Source organism: Nematolebias whitei, chromosome 19, assembly GCF_014905685.2.
Source record: "Nematolebias whitei isolate Nwh7 chromosome 19, NemWhi1, whole genome shotgun sequence".
NCBI classification, from domain to species: domain Eukaryota; kingdom Metazoa; phylum Chordata; class Actinopteri; order Cyprinodontiformes; family Rivulidae; genus Nematolebias; species Nematolebias whitei.
The window spans coordinates 16,601,403-16,613,943 of record NC_056516.1 but is presented as its reverse complement, the minus strand read 5'-3'; the positions used below and the strand labels follow the sequence as shown (position 1 = coordinate 16,613,943).

General features: G+C 40.9%; 1 protein-coding gene across 1 annotated transcript in view; it reads left to right on the top strand.

Annotated features, from left to right (window-relative positions):
* LOC119425672 (hippocalcin-like protein 4) overlaps nt 1-12,541 on the top strand; it is a 27,413-nt gene extending 14,872 nt beyond the window's left edge. The window contains exons 2-4 of the mRNA XM_037693214.1: nt 6,359-6,534; nt 11,337-11,552; nt 11,639-12,541. Coding sequence (XP_037549142.1) covers nt 6,373-6,534; nt 11,337-11,552; nt 11,639-11,836 — 576 coding nt within the window. The 5' untranslated portion in view covers nt 6,359-6,372 and the 3' untranslated portion in view covers nt 11,837-12,541. The remainder of the gene's footprint in view (nt 1-6,358; nt 6,535-11,336; nt 11,553-11,638) is intronic.

Genomic DNA, 12,541 nt, shown 5'->3' with positions numbered 1-12,541 from the left:
CCCCCGATCTGAAATCCATTTGTTCATTCTTCTACAGTATGATCTTTACCTGCTTCTTCCTTTCGGGTTGTGGTGGCTGCTAGTGCCCATGTCCAGATATCAGTCATTTTATGTATAAAACACATCTGTCCACAGCTGTTCAGTTTCTTCTCTATCACCAAGATAAGACCAGGGAGCTTGTAAAAGACTTCAGGGACAGTAGCGTTCAACTGCACACGGCTGGAGTGGCCTACAAGACCCCTAGCAAGAAGCTTGGTAAGAAAGTAACCATTTTAGTGTATTTATTCAGTGATGGAAGAAATGTAAAAATGTCCATCAATCCCTTTTTTTTGGAACTCCATCTAGAATCTTGCTCACTGAGGTGAGGATGATCATGAGAAAGTTAAGGGTTCAGCCCACGGCTACACAGGGGAGCTCGTTATGATCTGCAGGCAGTTGGGACCACAGTCACCAAGAACACCATTGGCAACACGCTCTGTTGTAACAAATTGAAACCTTGCAGCTCCTGCAAGGTCCCTCAGTTCAAGAAGGTGCTTCAGAGATTGTTAGAAAAAAATGCTGTAGTCACATAAGACCAAAGTTGACCTATTTGGCATTTTGTCATGATTAGCTGGAGGAATAGACACAGTATAATAAACAGAACAAAAAGGCAAAACAAAATGCAGACATAGAAGCAAAACACTTAGAAAAACAATGTGTAATCTCAAGAAGCATTAGAAACAGGAAAAACTCTAGGAGGACAGAGAATTTGGCATTAACCCCAAATTGCTCTGCTAAGGAAGTACAAGTAGAAAACACAGAGAGATTAAATGGACTGAGGATAATGACACACGTGGCTCCAGCTGGGACCAGGAAACAGGGTTCAGGTATAAGTGGGCTTGGCAGGACTGTCTGAGGAATACACTGAGGAGGATAAAGCTTAGTGAAAGTGACTGGTGGCAACGAGGAACAAAAAGAAACTTAAATAAAAATAAACACAAGGGAGTAAGCATCCATCCATCATCTTTACCTGCTTCTTCCTTTTTGGGTCACGGGGGTCACTGGTGCCGATATCCAGCAGTAATTGTGTGAGTGTCGACAGCTTGAATGAATATTCTCCAAGGCCCCTCCAGACCCAATAAAACATGATTGTGCTACCTGCCTGCCACTTTGATTCTTGTTTCCTGATTCCATCTTCATCAGGATCACTTTTATTAACCAGCCTCTCCCTGGTCTGTTTATCTACTTCAGAGGCTCAAAGTCAAATTAAATCATTGTCCTTGTATTTCTCCCAAATACAACCACTTTATTTTATATGCTGCTTAAAGCTAGTTTTGTGTATGTTGACATGAGATGTACATCATTGAACACAGCAGCAGCAAGCCGTCAAGACAGTTGATGATCTTGATGGGTGGAGCAGCAAAAGTTAAGAGATCTTCATCCATGTGATAAATCAAAGCACATTTATAGCTACAATGCATTATTAGCTTCTCATTGAATTATATTCTTTTTCATGCTCATTATGGTGGTTTAATATGCTGGAAAGAGTATTTTCAAGTAAAGCTAATTTTAACAAATAAGGAATTTATTGTTCTTGATTTGTGTCTTGACCTCCAGCTCTTACTGGAGCGGTTCACAGCCGAGTGTGAAGAGGCTGGGATGAGAATCTAGGGGGACGATTAATTAGGCAAAAGCCTTCTCTTACTCCGCTCCTGTTTCCTGGAATACCTTGCAAAAAGATCTGAAGCTCTTGACCTTGACCTCTCTAAGTGGCTTCAAACATCTAAGTTCTTGGGAAAAACCAATGCAGACGTTCCTGTTTTTAGTATTTTACACCGCCTTACAACCTAGCAGGTTTTAAATTTTCTTTAAAATACCATTTTCACTTATTTAAAAAAATCTCAATTTGTACGCATCCTTTATGTTTGTCTATTGTTGTCTTTGTCGTCCACTGTTATCACTCTTTGTTAAAAATCAGGTATCTCTTGTAAATGAGTCCCCAAGGCTCAATGGGATTAACCTGTCTAAATAAAAATTGAATGAATGAGAATCAGCACCTCCAAATCTGAGGCCACGGTCCTAGGTTGGAAAAGGGTAGATTGCTCTCTTTGGGTCGAGGGTGAGGTTCTGCCTCAAGTGGTGGAGTTCCAGTAGCTCGGGGTTTTGTTCACGAGTGAGGGAAGAGTGGAGCGTGAGATTGACAGACGAATTGGTGCAGTGTCTGCAGTATTGCGGACTCTGTGCCGGTCCGTTGTGGTGAAGAGGGAGCTGAACTGTAAGGCAAAGCTCTCTGTTTACCGGTCAGTCTATGTTCCTACCCTCACCTATGGCAATGAACTCTGGAAAATGACTGAAAGAATGAGATGGCAGATACATGCGGTTGAAAAGAGTTTCCTCCACAGGGTAGCTGGACTCTCCCTTAGAGATAGGTTGAGAAGTTCAGTTATCCAGGAGCGACTCAGAGTAGAACCACTGCTCCTCCACATCGAGAGGAGCCAGTTTAGGTGGTTCAGACATCTGGTAAGAATGCTTCCTGGGTGCCTCCCTAAGGAGGTGCTTTGGGCATGTCCACCAAGGAGGAGGTGGCTGTGGAAAGAGATGTCTGGACCTCCCTGCTCAAGCTGCTGCCCCTGAGACCTGACTTCGGATGTTCTTGATTCATATCTTGACTTTTTAGGGAACTATTTCTTTGCATCTGCTCCACTAACAGAGGACAGTTTCATTTCTTACAGAGGCTTAAAACAAATTTACAACCTTGTTAGGTGTGTTTCAGTGGTGTAGTCTACATTTTTGTAGTGGGTATACTGAGATAAATTTAGTTTTACGTTGGACACCGCTGAAGACACGGAGCGTGGATGTCCAACGTCCAATGCAAATCTAACTTTACCGCGGTCGGTCCATATACTGCGCTTAGAAACCAAAGTGCACTGGTTAGTACAACGTAATTGTCGATTTATTTTGATTTTTAAGCATACTGAACATTTCCAAATTTCTCTGATGCTTATATTTGAATAAATAAACAACAAACTTTGTACAACAGTTGGCTTTGTATTAAAAACATGTTACAAAATTTATAAAACAGTATAAAAGCAAAACATGTTCAAGTATTAAGTAGTAAGTACAGAATTATACAAGAATTTGCTGGATAAGAGAATGTAATAAACGAGTGCTGCATACAGACAGATTGTTACAGAAGCATTTAACTGTTGTTTAGTGTATCTATAACACATGCCTAATAATATGTCATGTACCATTGGGCACTTTTAAGTGTGTATACTGAAACTCTTAAGCTTTTCTAGTGGGTATACTCAGTATACCCGCGTATTATGTAGACTATACCACTGGTGTGTTTGTAAGTGTGTGTGGGTGGGTTGTGTTTTTTGTGCTTGTGAACACTTTCTTTCATGGTCCATGACTGTCAAAGCACTTTAAGAAGATAATGACAGTGATTTTATAGACATTGATTTAAATTATGTGGTGCTTCATGCAGAACAAACATATTTAAAATTTGAGTGAATTAAATATATTTTATAACATTTTTATGTAATAAATAAATGGATATGGATGCACCCCTGCAACCCGAAAAAAGGAAGAAGCAGGTAAAGATAATGGATGGATGATATGGATGTCTTTTATTATTTTATTTACTACAAATCTTATCCTACATTGGAATATGAAGCTAAGTGGGTGAACTAACATTACCACACAGAGTTTTGCCATTTATTGCTTTTGTTTTATCGTTTAGCACTCCGGACAGGAATGCAGCATCCAACAGGATGGCACAGTGTGCAGTGACCTGGGTTTAGTTGCCTCAGTCCACATGACTCACACACTAAAACATGACAGGTTGATAATTCAGCAACAAAACTGCTCCTTACTACTAAGATTTGTGACAGTTCTGCTGCCAGCCTCGTCCTGGTGACAGAGTGTGAAAGCTGTCCGAGTCGGGAATGGTCTCATCAAAGCTCTGCAGTGACCATCAGAACATGAAGTATGTGCGGTGATGATAGGTAATGGAGCATTTTATGAGCTCAAAACTGTAGTGATGACATCAGGGCCCTCACTGACACAACACGAGTGTCGAGGCTAAAATAATACCAGGGAAGGTGCTTTAAAGGCCTTATTCAAACAGTGTCCTGTGCAGCATCTAAGTCAAATCACATCTCACACTTGCTGCTTATTTTCCACACTCGTATGTGTGTAATACTGTGAGACAACATTGTCAAACGACCTAACTTAGCGGGAAGACATTTAGAAAAGTTTATACTGTTTTAAATGGGGACAAGAGGACAGGTTTTAGAGTACTACGATAGTCAAAATCTTCTTATTGCAGAATAATTGTAACTTTGGTTTTGTGGCTTACCTCTTTGTAACATCATGATAGAAAAGCAAACATTTCTGGAAGAAAAACAACTTTGCTCTAACATTCGGGATGACATTATAACTCCTTTCTACATGTTAAGTCAGACAAAATGATGGTACATATTGGCAGACTATGGGACTCAGAAGATTGATAGAAGTTTCATAGCTAATGATTGTTCAGAAAGAAGCACGAGCTGTGTCAGTTTTACAGAATAATCATTTCAATAAAATGAAACTGTCCAGAAGAACTGACTTAACTTTGTTGGATTTTTCTACCTGGATTATTGAACATGAACCAGGACATCTGTTTTACAATGTTGGTGTCATTTATAGTGGATGTAGAAAGTGTTCCCACCCTCCTCAGCTCATTGGAGCAGAGATGAGAAAAGAAGGCTTTTTGTTGCAAAGCAGACATCTGGAGCCTACTACAAATGCATTTCTGTTAAACTGAGGTTTGCCAAATGCTCAGGGTCTTTCATCATTCTCAAGTGGAAGAAGTTTGGCACAACCAGGGTTTTTCTCAGAGCTGGTGAGAAGGGGTTCTCTGCAGACCAAAAGTGGGCGTTTTGGGACCATAGGCGTATGTGGAGGGCAAACACTTTTTGGCTAGCTGTATTTGCTGCTCTTTAGGTAAGTTACGTCAGCTCTTGTTTAAAACTGAAGGTTTCTAAGAAACAGCGATATATCTGCTGTCAAAGACAAGAAGATTCTCTTTTGTTCTTGGTTGTAGCTGCACCTGACACAGGTTGGCTTGAGTCTGGTCTGGGTACAATGAAATATGAAGCATCTGAAGCGAAAGCTGCTCCCATTTGTCAAAAAGTCTGGTCTCAATTAAAGATCATGAGTCCTGTAATGAGATAATGGCCCAAAACAAAAGCTAAAAACAAAATTTGCTCTTTAGAAGTGCTCTTCTATGAGATCTGATCTATGAAAGAAGCTGAAACATGGAGTAGGATTGACCCTTAAAATCTGAGACAGCTCAGGAAGTGAACCAGTAAACAGACATACCTGCTCCAGTTTCAGAAATCTTACAGAAACTGACAATCACTCATCTGCAGTGACTGATTTAATATTAATTTAATTTTATTATTTTGGTTACTTTATTATTATTATTATTATTGTATTTACGAATTGATTTTCACTATGGCAGCAAGGTGGCACAACTGGTAGAGTTGCTGCCTCTCAGCGAGAAGGTTGCCAGTTCAAATGCCGGTCCGGGGGCCTTTCTGGGTGGAGTTTGCTTGTTCTCTCCGTGCATGCGTGGGTTTTCTCAGGGTACTCCAGTTTCCTCCCACAGACCAAAAACATGCATGTTAGGCTGACTGGTAACTCTAAATTGTCCCTAGTTGTGCGTGAGAGAGTGAATGGTGGTTTGTCTCGTTTGTCTCTGTGTCCCTGTGATGGACTGGAGACCTGTCCAAGGTGTCCCCTGCCTCTCGCACAGTAATGGCTAGACATGGGCACCAGTGACCCCTACGACCCGGAAAGGAAGAAGTGGGTAAAGATAATGGATGGATGGATTGAATTTCTCTTATATGGCAACAGTTCTTTTTCCTTCGTCAAGTCCTGATTTGATTCAACATTTTTTGTTGATTGCATGTGTGATTACTGCTTTTGACACTGCTTCAGCAGCTCAGAACTTCACTGCACTCTGTCCAGCGTGTGGCAGAGAGAGCACCACATGACACCTGGTTAACGATGTCAACACGAGCGATACAAGTGATAGGGGTTACAACAAACAAGGTCCTAAACTTCTGACAGCCAGTCAGTGACAGTTACATAAAGCTTTACTCTGACTGGATCTGCAGTCCTCCTTAAAGAATACTACTAATACACTTCTTAACAGTATCGCCAAATATTTTGACACATAGCAAGAAACTGCTCTTTCTTCACATGCATCTGTTTGTTCTCGCCCATTCCCTAGAGACCTGCACAGTTCAGCAACATAGGTCTTTAATTTGTCTAGCGCCTCTTCACCTGTTTGCTCACCTCCTTTCCTCCCTGTGTTTCCTCCCAGGGAGGTGCAGCGTCATGGGGAAACACAACAGCAAGCTGGCCCCGGAGGTCCTGGATGACCTGACCAAAAACACTGAATTCAACGAGGTGGAGCTCAAGCAGTGGTACAAGGGCTTCCTCAAAGACTGCCCCTCTGGCATTCTTAACCTGGACGAGTTTCAGCAGCTCTACGTCAAGGTGAGAGAGCAAGGAGGGCAGGGGGGAGGCAACAATACACTATGGAGGGGGACAGTTTGATGAATTACAGGTAGTTTTGTTCATAACATTTGTTTTAAGCCATTTCAAGTGGCATTAATCTATAAATTATTATGTCTCTTCTTATGTCATAAAAGTAATTACCTAAATTATTTTTTTAATTGTGTGTTTAAAAAATATAAGCCTCATGTTACTGAATCTGAACAATTAGACTGTTTTCTACTCTTGCAGTTAGATGAATTGATCAGCCACTAAAGAGTATCAGCTGACCCCATAGGTGTTGCAACAATTATATATGAAGGGGACGTGTCTTTTAAAAAATACTAATTTGGACTCCCCCACATTTATCATGAATCATTAGTTCACCCAGCGCTGTTTCGATTTCCTGGTGAATTAATTCATTCCACTTGATTAATAGGAGAATACTCAAACCACTAAAAGTCCACTTCGGGTTTTCTTGGTTACCTACAACATCTCTCCACACTGCATGCAGTGTTTCCCCGAGGTCACTTGCCTTGGCAGGGTGCTCATCTCTTCGGGGTTTTTTATGGATGGGGCGGGGGGAAGAGGGAGATACGCCTCTGTGTTGTGCGCTAGCTTTGCTTAATGCCGGCAGTTGTCAACCGGGGTGGGGGTGGGTTAGGATGCGTGAGAGAAGCGGAGCATGCTCTATTCACACGAGGAGAGCTGTTGGTCAGGCTACTTCTTGTGCCGTGCTCTCTAAAATAGTTACTGAATTAAGTGTTAACATATGTAGGTAAACGTAGATGTTTAACAACCCGTTAAAATACACCAGGCTTGAGGAATGGCATCTACTTTATTCATTTTATTCTGGGGGAATCATGTCCCCCCCCACAATATTACAAATGCTTTTGATGCTAATGATTGACCCACATTGGTTTGTTTAGTATCCAGGTTTGTTAATTTTTTTTAAAGAAACTGGCCTCATATCAAGCTTATTGTGCAGTATTTAGTGTTGCATTTCCTGTTCGTGATATTTTTAATTCATTATCAATTTCTTTTTACAATTTTTCAAAATTTTTTATTTTATTTTATTTTATTTTTTAAGTTCTTTGACACCATATTTTTGGGGGTAGTTTTTATTTCTCAAAAGTTCGCTTATTTACATATTTATTTTTCTGAAATCAATGTTTTATGATGTAAACACATTGTGTTAAACCGACAAAGTATTTAATCGTGTGGTGAAATCATAACATTTTAAGAAATTATTATTAGTTTATCCCAGATTAAAAAAAAAAATTTTTTTTTTAAATAAATAAAAAAAACTGAAAAGGGTTTCAGTTCAACAAAACATTCAGTATTTTGGCTCATTTCTTAAACATCGGCCTGTACGTCATATAACAAAAATTTTACAATGTCTTGTTAAATAAAGCTCCTCACGTGTGTGCTTCACATGAAAGTAAAAAATTAAATCATGCTTTCATAACATAAGTGGTTCATATACAGTATAAATGTAAAATCCATTCTTGAATATACTTTAAACTTCTTGCTACACATACTTACACATACGTAAAAGACATATTTCACAATTGTTACATGAAGTATAATATAAAAGTATTATAATATATAATGAACTAGTCACCAGCCTCTCATGTCTGTTTTTATTGTTTACAACAAAAGTTTTTTCTTCTGCAGCTTCAGCTGCTTCGGCACAAACTGCTTTTAACTTTGGCTGGAAACGCTTCTTTTTACCAGGTTTAATTCTGATTTACTTTATTCTAAATTTTGACTTCAATTCACTTCACTTCAATTTAATTCAATTCAGAGAAGGGAAATTACACATCTAAAGTAAACTATAAAGACAGACCTTTAAAACGTACACATAAAAATATATAAATAAAGAGTTTGTAAAGCGTTTGTAATCCAAACGTTTACTGTTGAAGAAATCCAGCAGACTCACTTAGACCCACATGAGGCCTCTTCATCCTCTGCTGGGCTTTAATCTGTGAGGGGACGCAGTGATAACAAACAGGTTAAAGTCTAATAAACCTAAAGACAGTTTGATTAATAAACATAATAATTATAACTTTTTCATTTTAAATTATGTTATAAACAAAAGACATAGGATCTCGATTGCACTGCTGCTAAATAACAAAACCGAATTGAACTAAAACTGAATATTTTTGGTTCTTATGAGTAACTTTAACTGCACACGTTTTTGTACAATTCACAAAAACAAATAGAGCAACAAAACCTCTTGACTTATACACATCAACACTTTTATTAAAACCTAAAACCGCAACTGATTTTAATGGTTTGTCCCCCTATTGAGCTTGTCTGTCCGTCCGTTCATCCATCCATCCATCCATCCATCCATCCATCCATCCATCCATCCATTATCTCTTCCTGCTTCTTCCTTTTCGGGTCGTGGGGGGTCATTGGTGCCCATGTCCAGCCATTGCTGTGCGAGAGGCAGGGGACACCTGGACAGGTCTCCAGTCCATCACAGGGACACATACAGACAAAGGAGACAAACAACCATTCTCTCTCTCACTCACACCTAGGGACAATTTAGAGTTACCAATCAGCCTAACATGCATGTTTTTGGTCTGTGGGAGGAAACTGGAATATCCAGAGAAAACCCACACATGCACGGAGAGAACATGCAAACTCCACCCAGAAAGGCCCCCAATCTATTTGCTAAGTAGCAGCAGCTCTTCCAGTTGCGCCACCATGCTGCTATTGAGTTTGTTGATTCTTATAAATATTTGGGTAATTTGGTCAATTCACGTCTCCTTTAAGCCCCATGTGGAAAACTTGGTAAAGAAACAGAAAGTTAAACTGGGTTTCTTTTTCATAAATAGATCCCGTCTAACGCTGAACACTAGGAAACATCTTGTAACTGCAACTTTCCTTCCCTCCATTGATTACGGTGACAGTATTTACATGAACGCTCCTACAACGCCAGCTACAGGCAAGAGGTGGAACACCTGGAGAGCTGGTGCAAAGAGAATAACCTTCACATCAATGTGAAGAAGACAAAGGAGATGATTGTGGACTTCAGAAGGAACAAAAACACCTACACCCCCCTGAACATAAGAGGATCTGCAGTGGAAGTGGTCTCCAGCTACAAGTACTTGGGTGTACACATGAATGACAACCTCAGCTGGAGCAACAACACCACCAGCCTGATCAAAAAAGCTCATCAGAGACTCTACTTCCTCAGATGGCTGAGGCGAGCTGGTCTGGGAAGCTCAGTCCTCCCCTCCTTCTACAGGTGTGCAGTGGAGAGCATCCTGTGCTCCAGCATCAACGTGTGGCATGGAGGCTGCACAGCTGCAGAAAGAAAAGCTTTGCAGAGAGTGGTGAAGGCTGCACAGAAGTCTGTCGGAATCAGCCTCCCCACCATCACAGACATCTACACCTCCAGATACAGGAAGAGGGCCACCTGCATCATGAAGGACCCCACTCACCCAGCACACACTCTTTTTGCCCCACTCCCCTCAGGAAGGAGGTTAAGGAGCATTAAGTGTAGAACCACTAGACTGAGGAACAGCTTCTACCCTTGGTTTGAGTATTCTCCTATTAATCAAGTGGAATGAATTAATTCACCAGGAAATTGAAACAGCGCTGGGTGAACTAATGATTCATGATAAATAGACTCATGAATCTCTAATTAGAATAATCACTGTGAAAAACCACATCATGTTGCTGCTGATCTGTTTCATGTTGCTGCTGATCTGTTTCAATGTTGATGTGTTCATGCGTGCACATCTGCTCACAGACTCATGTTCATGTTTGTGCTGATGTTCAATGTTTTATGTTATGAGTGCTTAGTGTATATTTAGTTGATGTTTTTCTTAGTTCATATCTTAGATGTTATTACTGTTTTTCTTATACATTTTATTGTTGGATGTAACTGGGACCCTGTGTACATAATTTCGCTCCACCACATGTACCACATGAGTTGCGAATGACAATAAAGAAACTCTGACTCTGACCCTGACTCTGACTCTGACAAGCACCCTGCAGACGTTGTACACTGTCTATCATGGTGCACTAAGATTCATAACTGGCTGTAACTATCGTTCTTACATCTCCTCCTACATGTCTCTGCGTGAGTGCAGCTACAGCGTGCGCTCTCAGGATATTATTACCTGCAGTGTTCCCTCAGTGAGAACTGAACTAGGCAAAAGGATTTTCTCCTACTCCGCTCCTGTTTCCTGGAATATCTTGCAAAAAGATCTGAAGCTCTCAACCTTGACCTCTTTAAGTTGCTCAAAACATCTGTTAAGTTCCTGGTAAAAACCAATGCAGACATGTTCCTGTTTTTAGTTTTCTATACCGCCTTACAACCTAGCTGTTTTTTTTTATATATAATTTGTCTTCCAATTATTTTTCATGTGATCTGCTTTTTATATGATTGTCTATTGTTGTCTGTATCTCATCAGTGTTCTTTGTTTAAAACAGGTCTCTCTTGTTAATGAGTCTTTGAGGCTCAATGAGACTAACCTGTATAAATAAAGTTTGAATGAATAAATGAAAATTGAAGCAGTGATCTGCTGTTCTGGTGATGTCATTGAAATATCACTAGTAGCATGAAATGAAGCCGTGAGCGCGGTGTTGAAATAAAACAAACAAAAACAAAACTGCACTATTTGGGTGTCGAATACCTTAAAAGCCGTTTTCTGTGATTTCAGAAAGGTTCAGAAAGTGAACTCTGGGATGAAGGATAGCAAGACATCATGAAAGTGAACAATTTTATGGAGCGTTCTACACACACAGTCCAAAGATCACTTTGTTTTTATGTTTGTCGTTTACAGTTTTTCCCGTACGGTGATGCCTCCAAGTTCGCTCAGCACGCATTTCGAACGTTCGACAAGAACGGCGACGGCACCATCGACTTCAGGGAGTTCATCTGCGCCCTGTCCATCACCTCCAGGGGCAGCTTTGAGCAGAAACTCAACTGGGCCTTCAACATGTATGATCTGGACGGGGATGGAAAAATCACACGTGTGGAGATGCTGGAGATCATCGAGGTGTGTGTTTGGAGCGTGAACAGAAATGTGCTTACACAGTTTTAAGAGATGCACCTGAACGTAGCTGTCTTTACATTGTGCTGCAGGCCATCTACAAAATGGTCGGCACGGTGATCATGATGCGTATGAACGAGGACGGGCTGACCCCTCAGCAGCGCGTCGATAAGATCTTCTCCAAGATGGACAAGGATCACAACGACGAAATCACCTTGGAGGAGTTTAAAGAGGCCGCCAAGTCCGACCCTTCCATCGTCTTACTGCTGCAGTGTGACATGCAGAAGTAGGAGGGAAGGGAGGAATAATCTGTGGTAGGGAGGCAGGGATGGGGTCTCAGAGGTAAACTGAAACCAGGGAAGGGAGGAGGCTGAGAGAACAGCAAGGTTGGAGGACAAAGGGAGGGCTGCAGCTAGTTGGAGGAGGAGAGAGATGAATGAAATGAGCCATCAGGCCCTCGGCTGCTTTCACTGCTTGACTAATTGAATTGGATGGTCTGTGAAAAGTCTAATCCCTTCATGTTTTATTTGGCACAGATCACGGTGAAATGGCGCCTCTCATTATAAGCATGTGGAAGTGAAAGGCTGCAGAGTGACAAAAGTAAAAAAAAATCAGCTGATTTATTGTTCTAACCATCAGTTTTTATTAATTTAATGTTAGATGCTCCGTGCCTGGCTGGACGTCAGAGAGAATTCTACTCATGCCCACCAGTGAAAAACAGGAATGTCACTGAACAAACACAGGCCGCTGACTCATCATGGTTGTCAGGAAATACACAAACGTCACTGCTAATAGGAAACAAGTGCAAATGACCAATATTATGAACTGTCTGTGACGCGTGCATGTGTGCGTTCAGTATGTTGGAATAGAATACCCTACCTCACTTAGCTGGATCACAGTTCCCTGCAAGATCCACCGACTCCTCAGTCAGATCCACAGTTACATGATCTGTGGTATGACTCATCATGGCTTTACTCTCCAAGCACCAAACATCA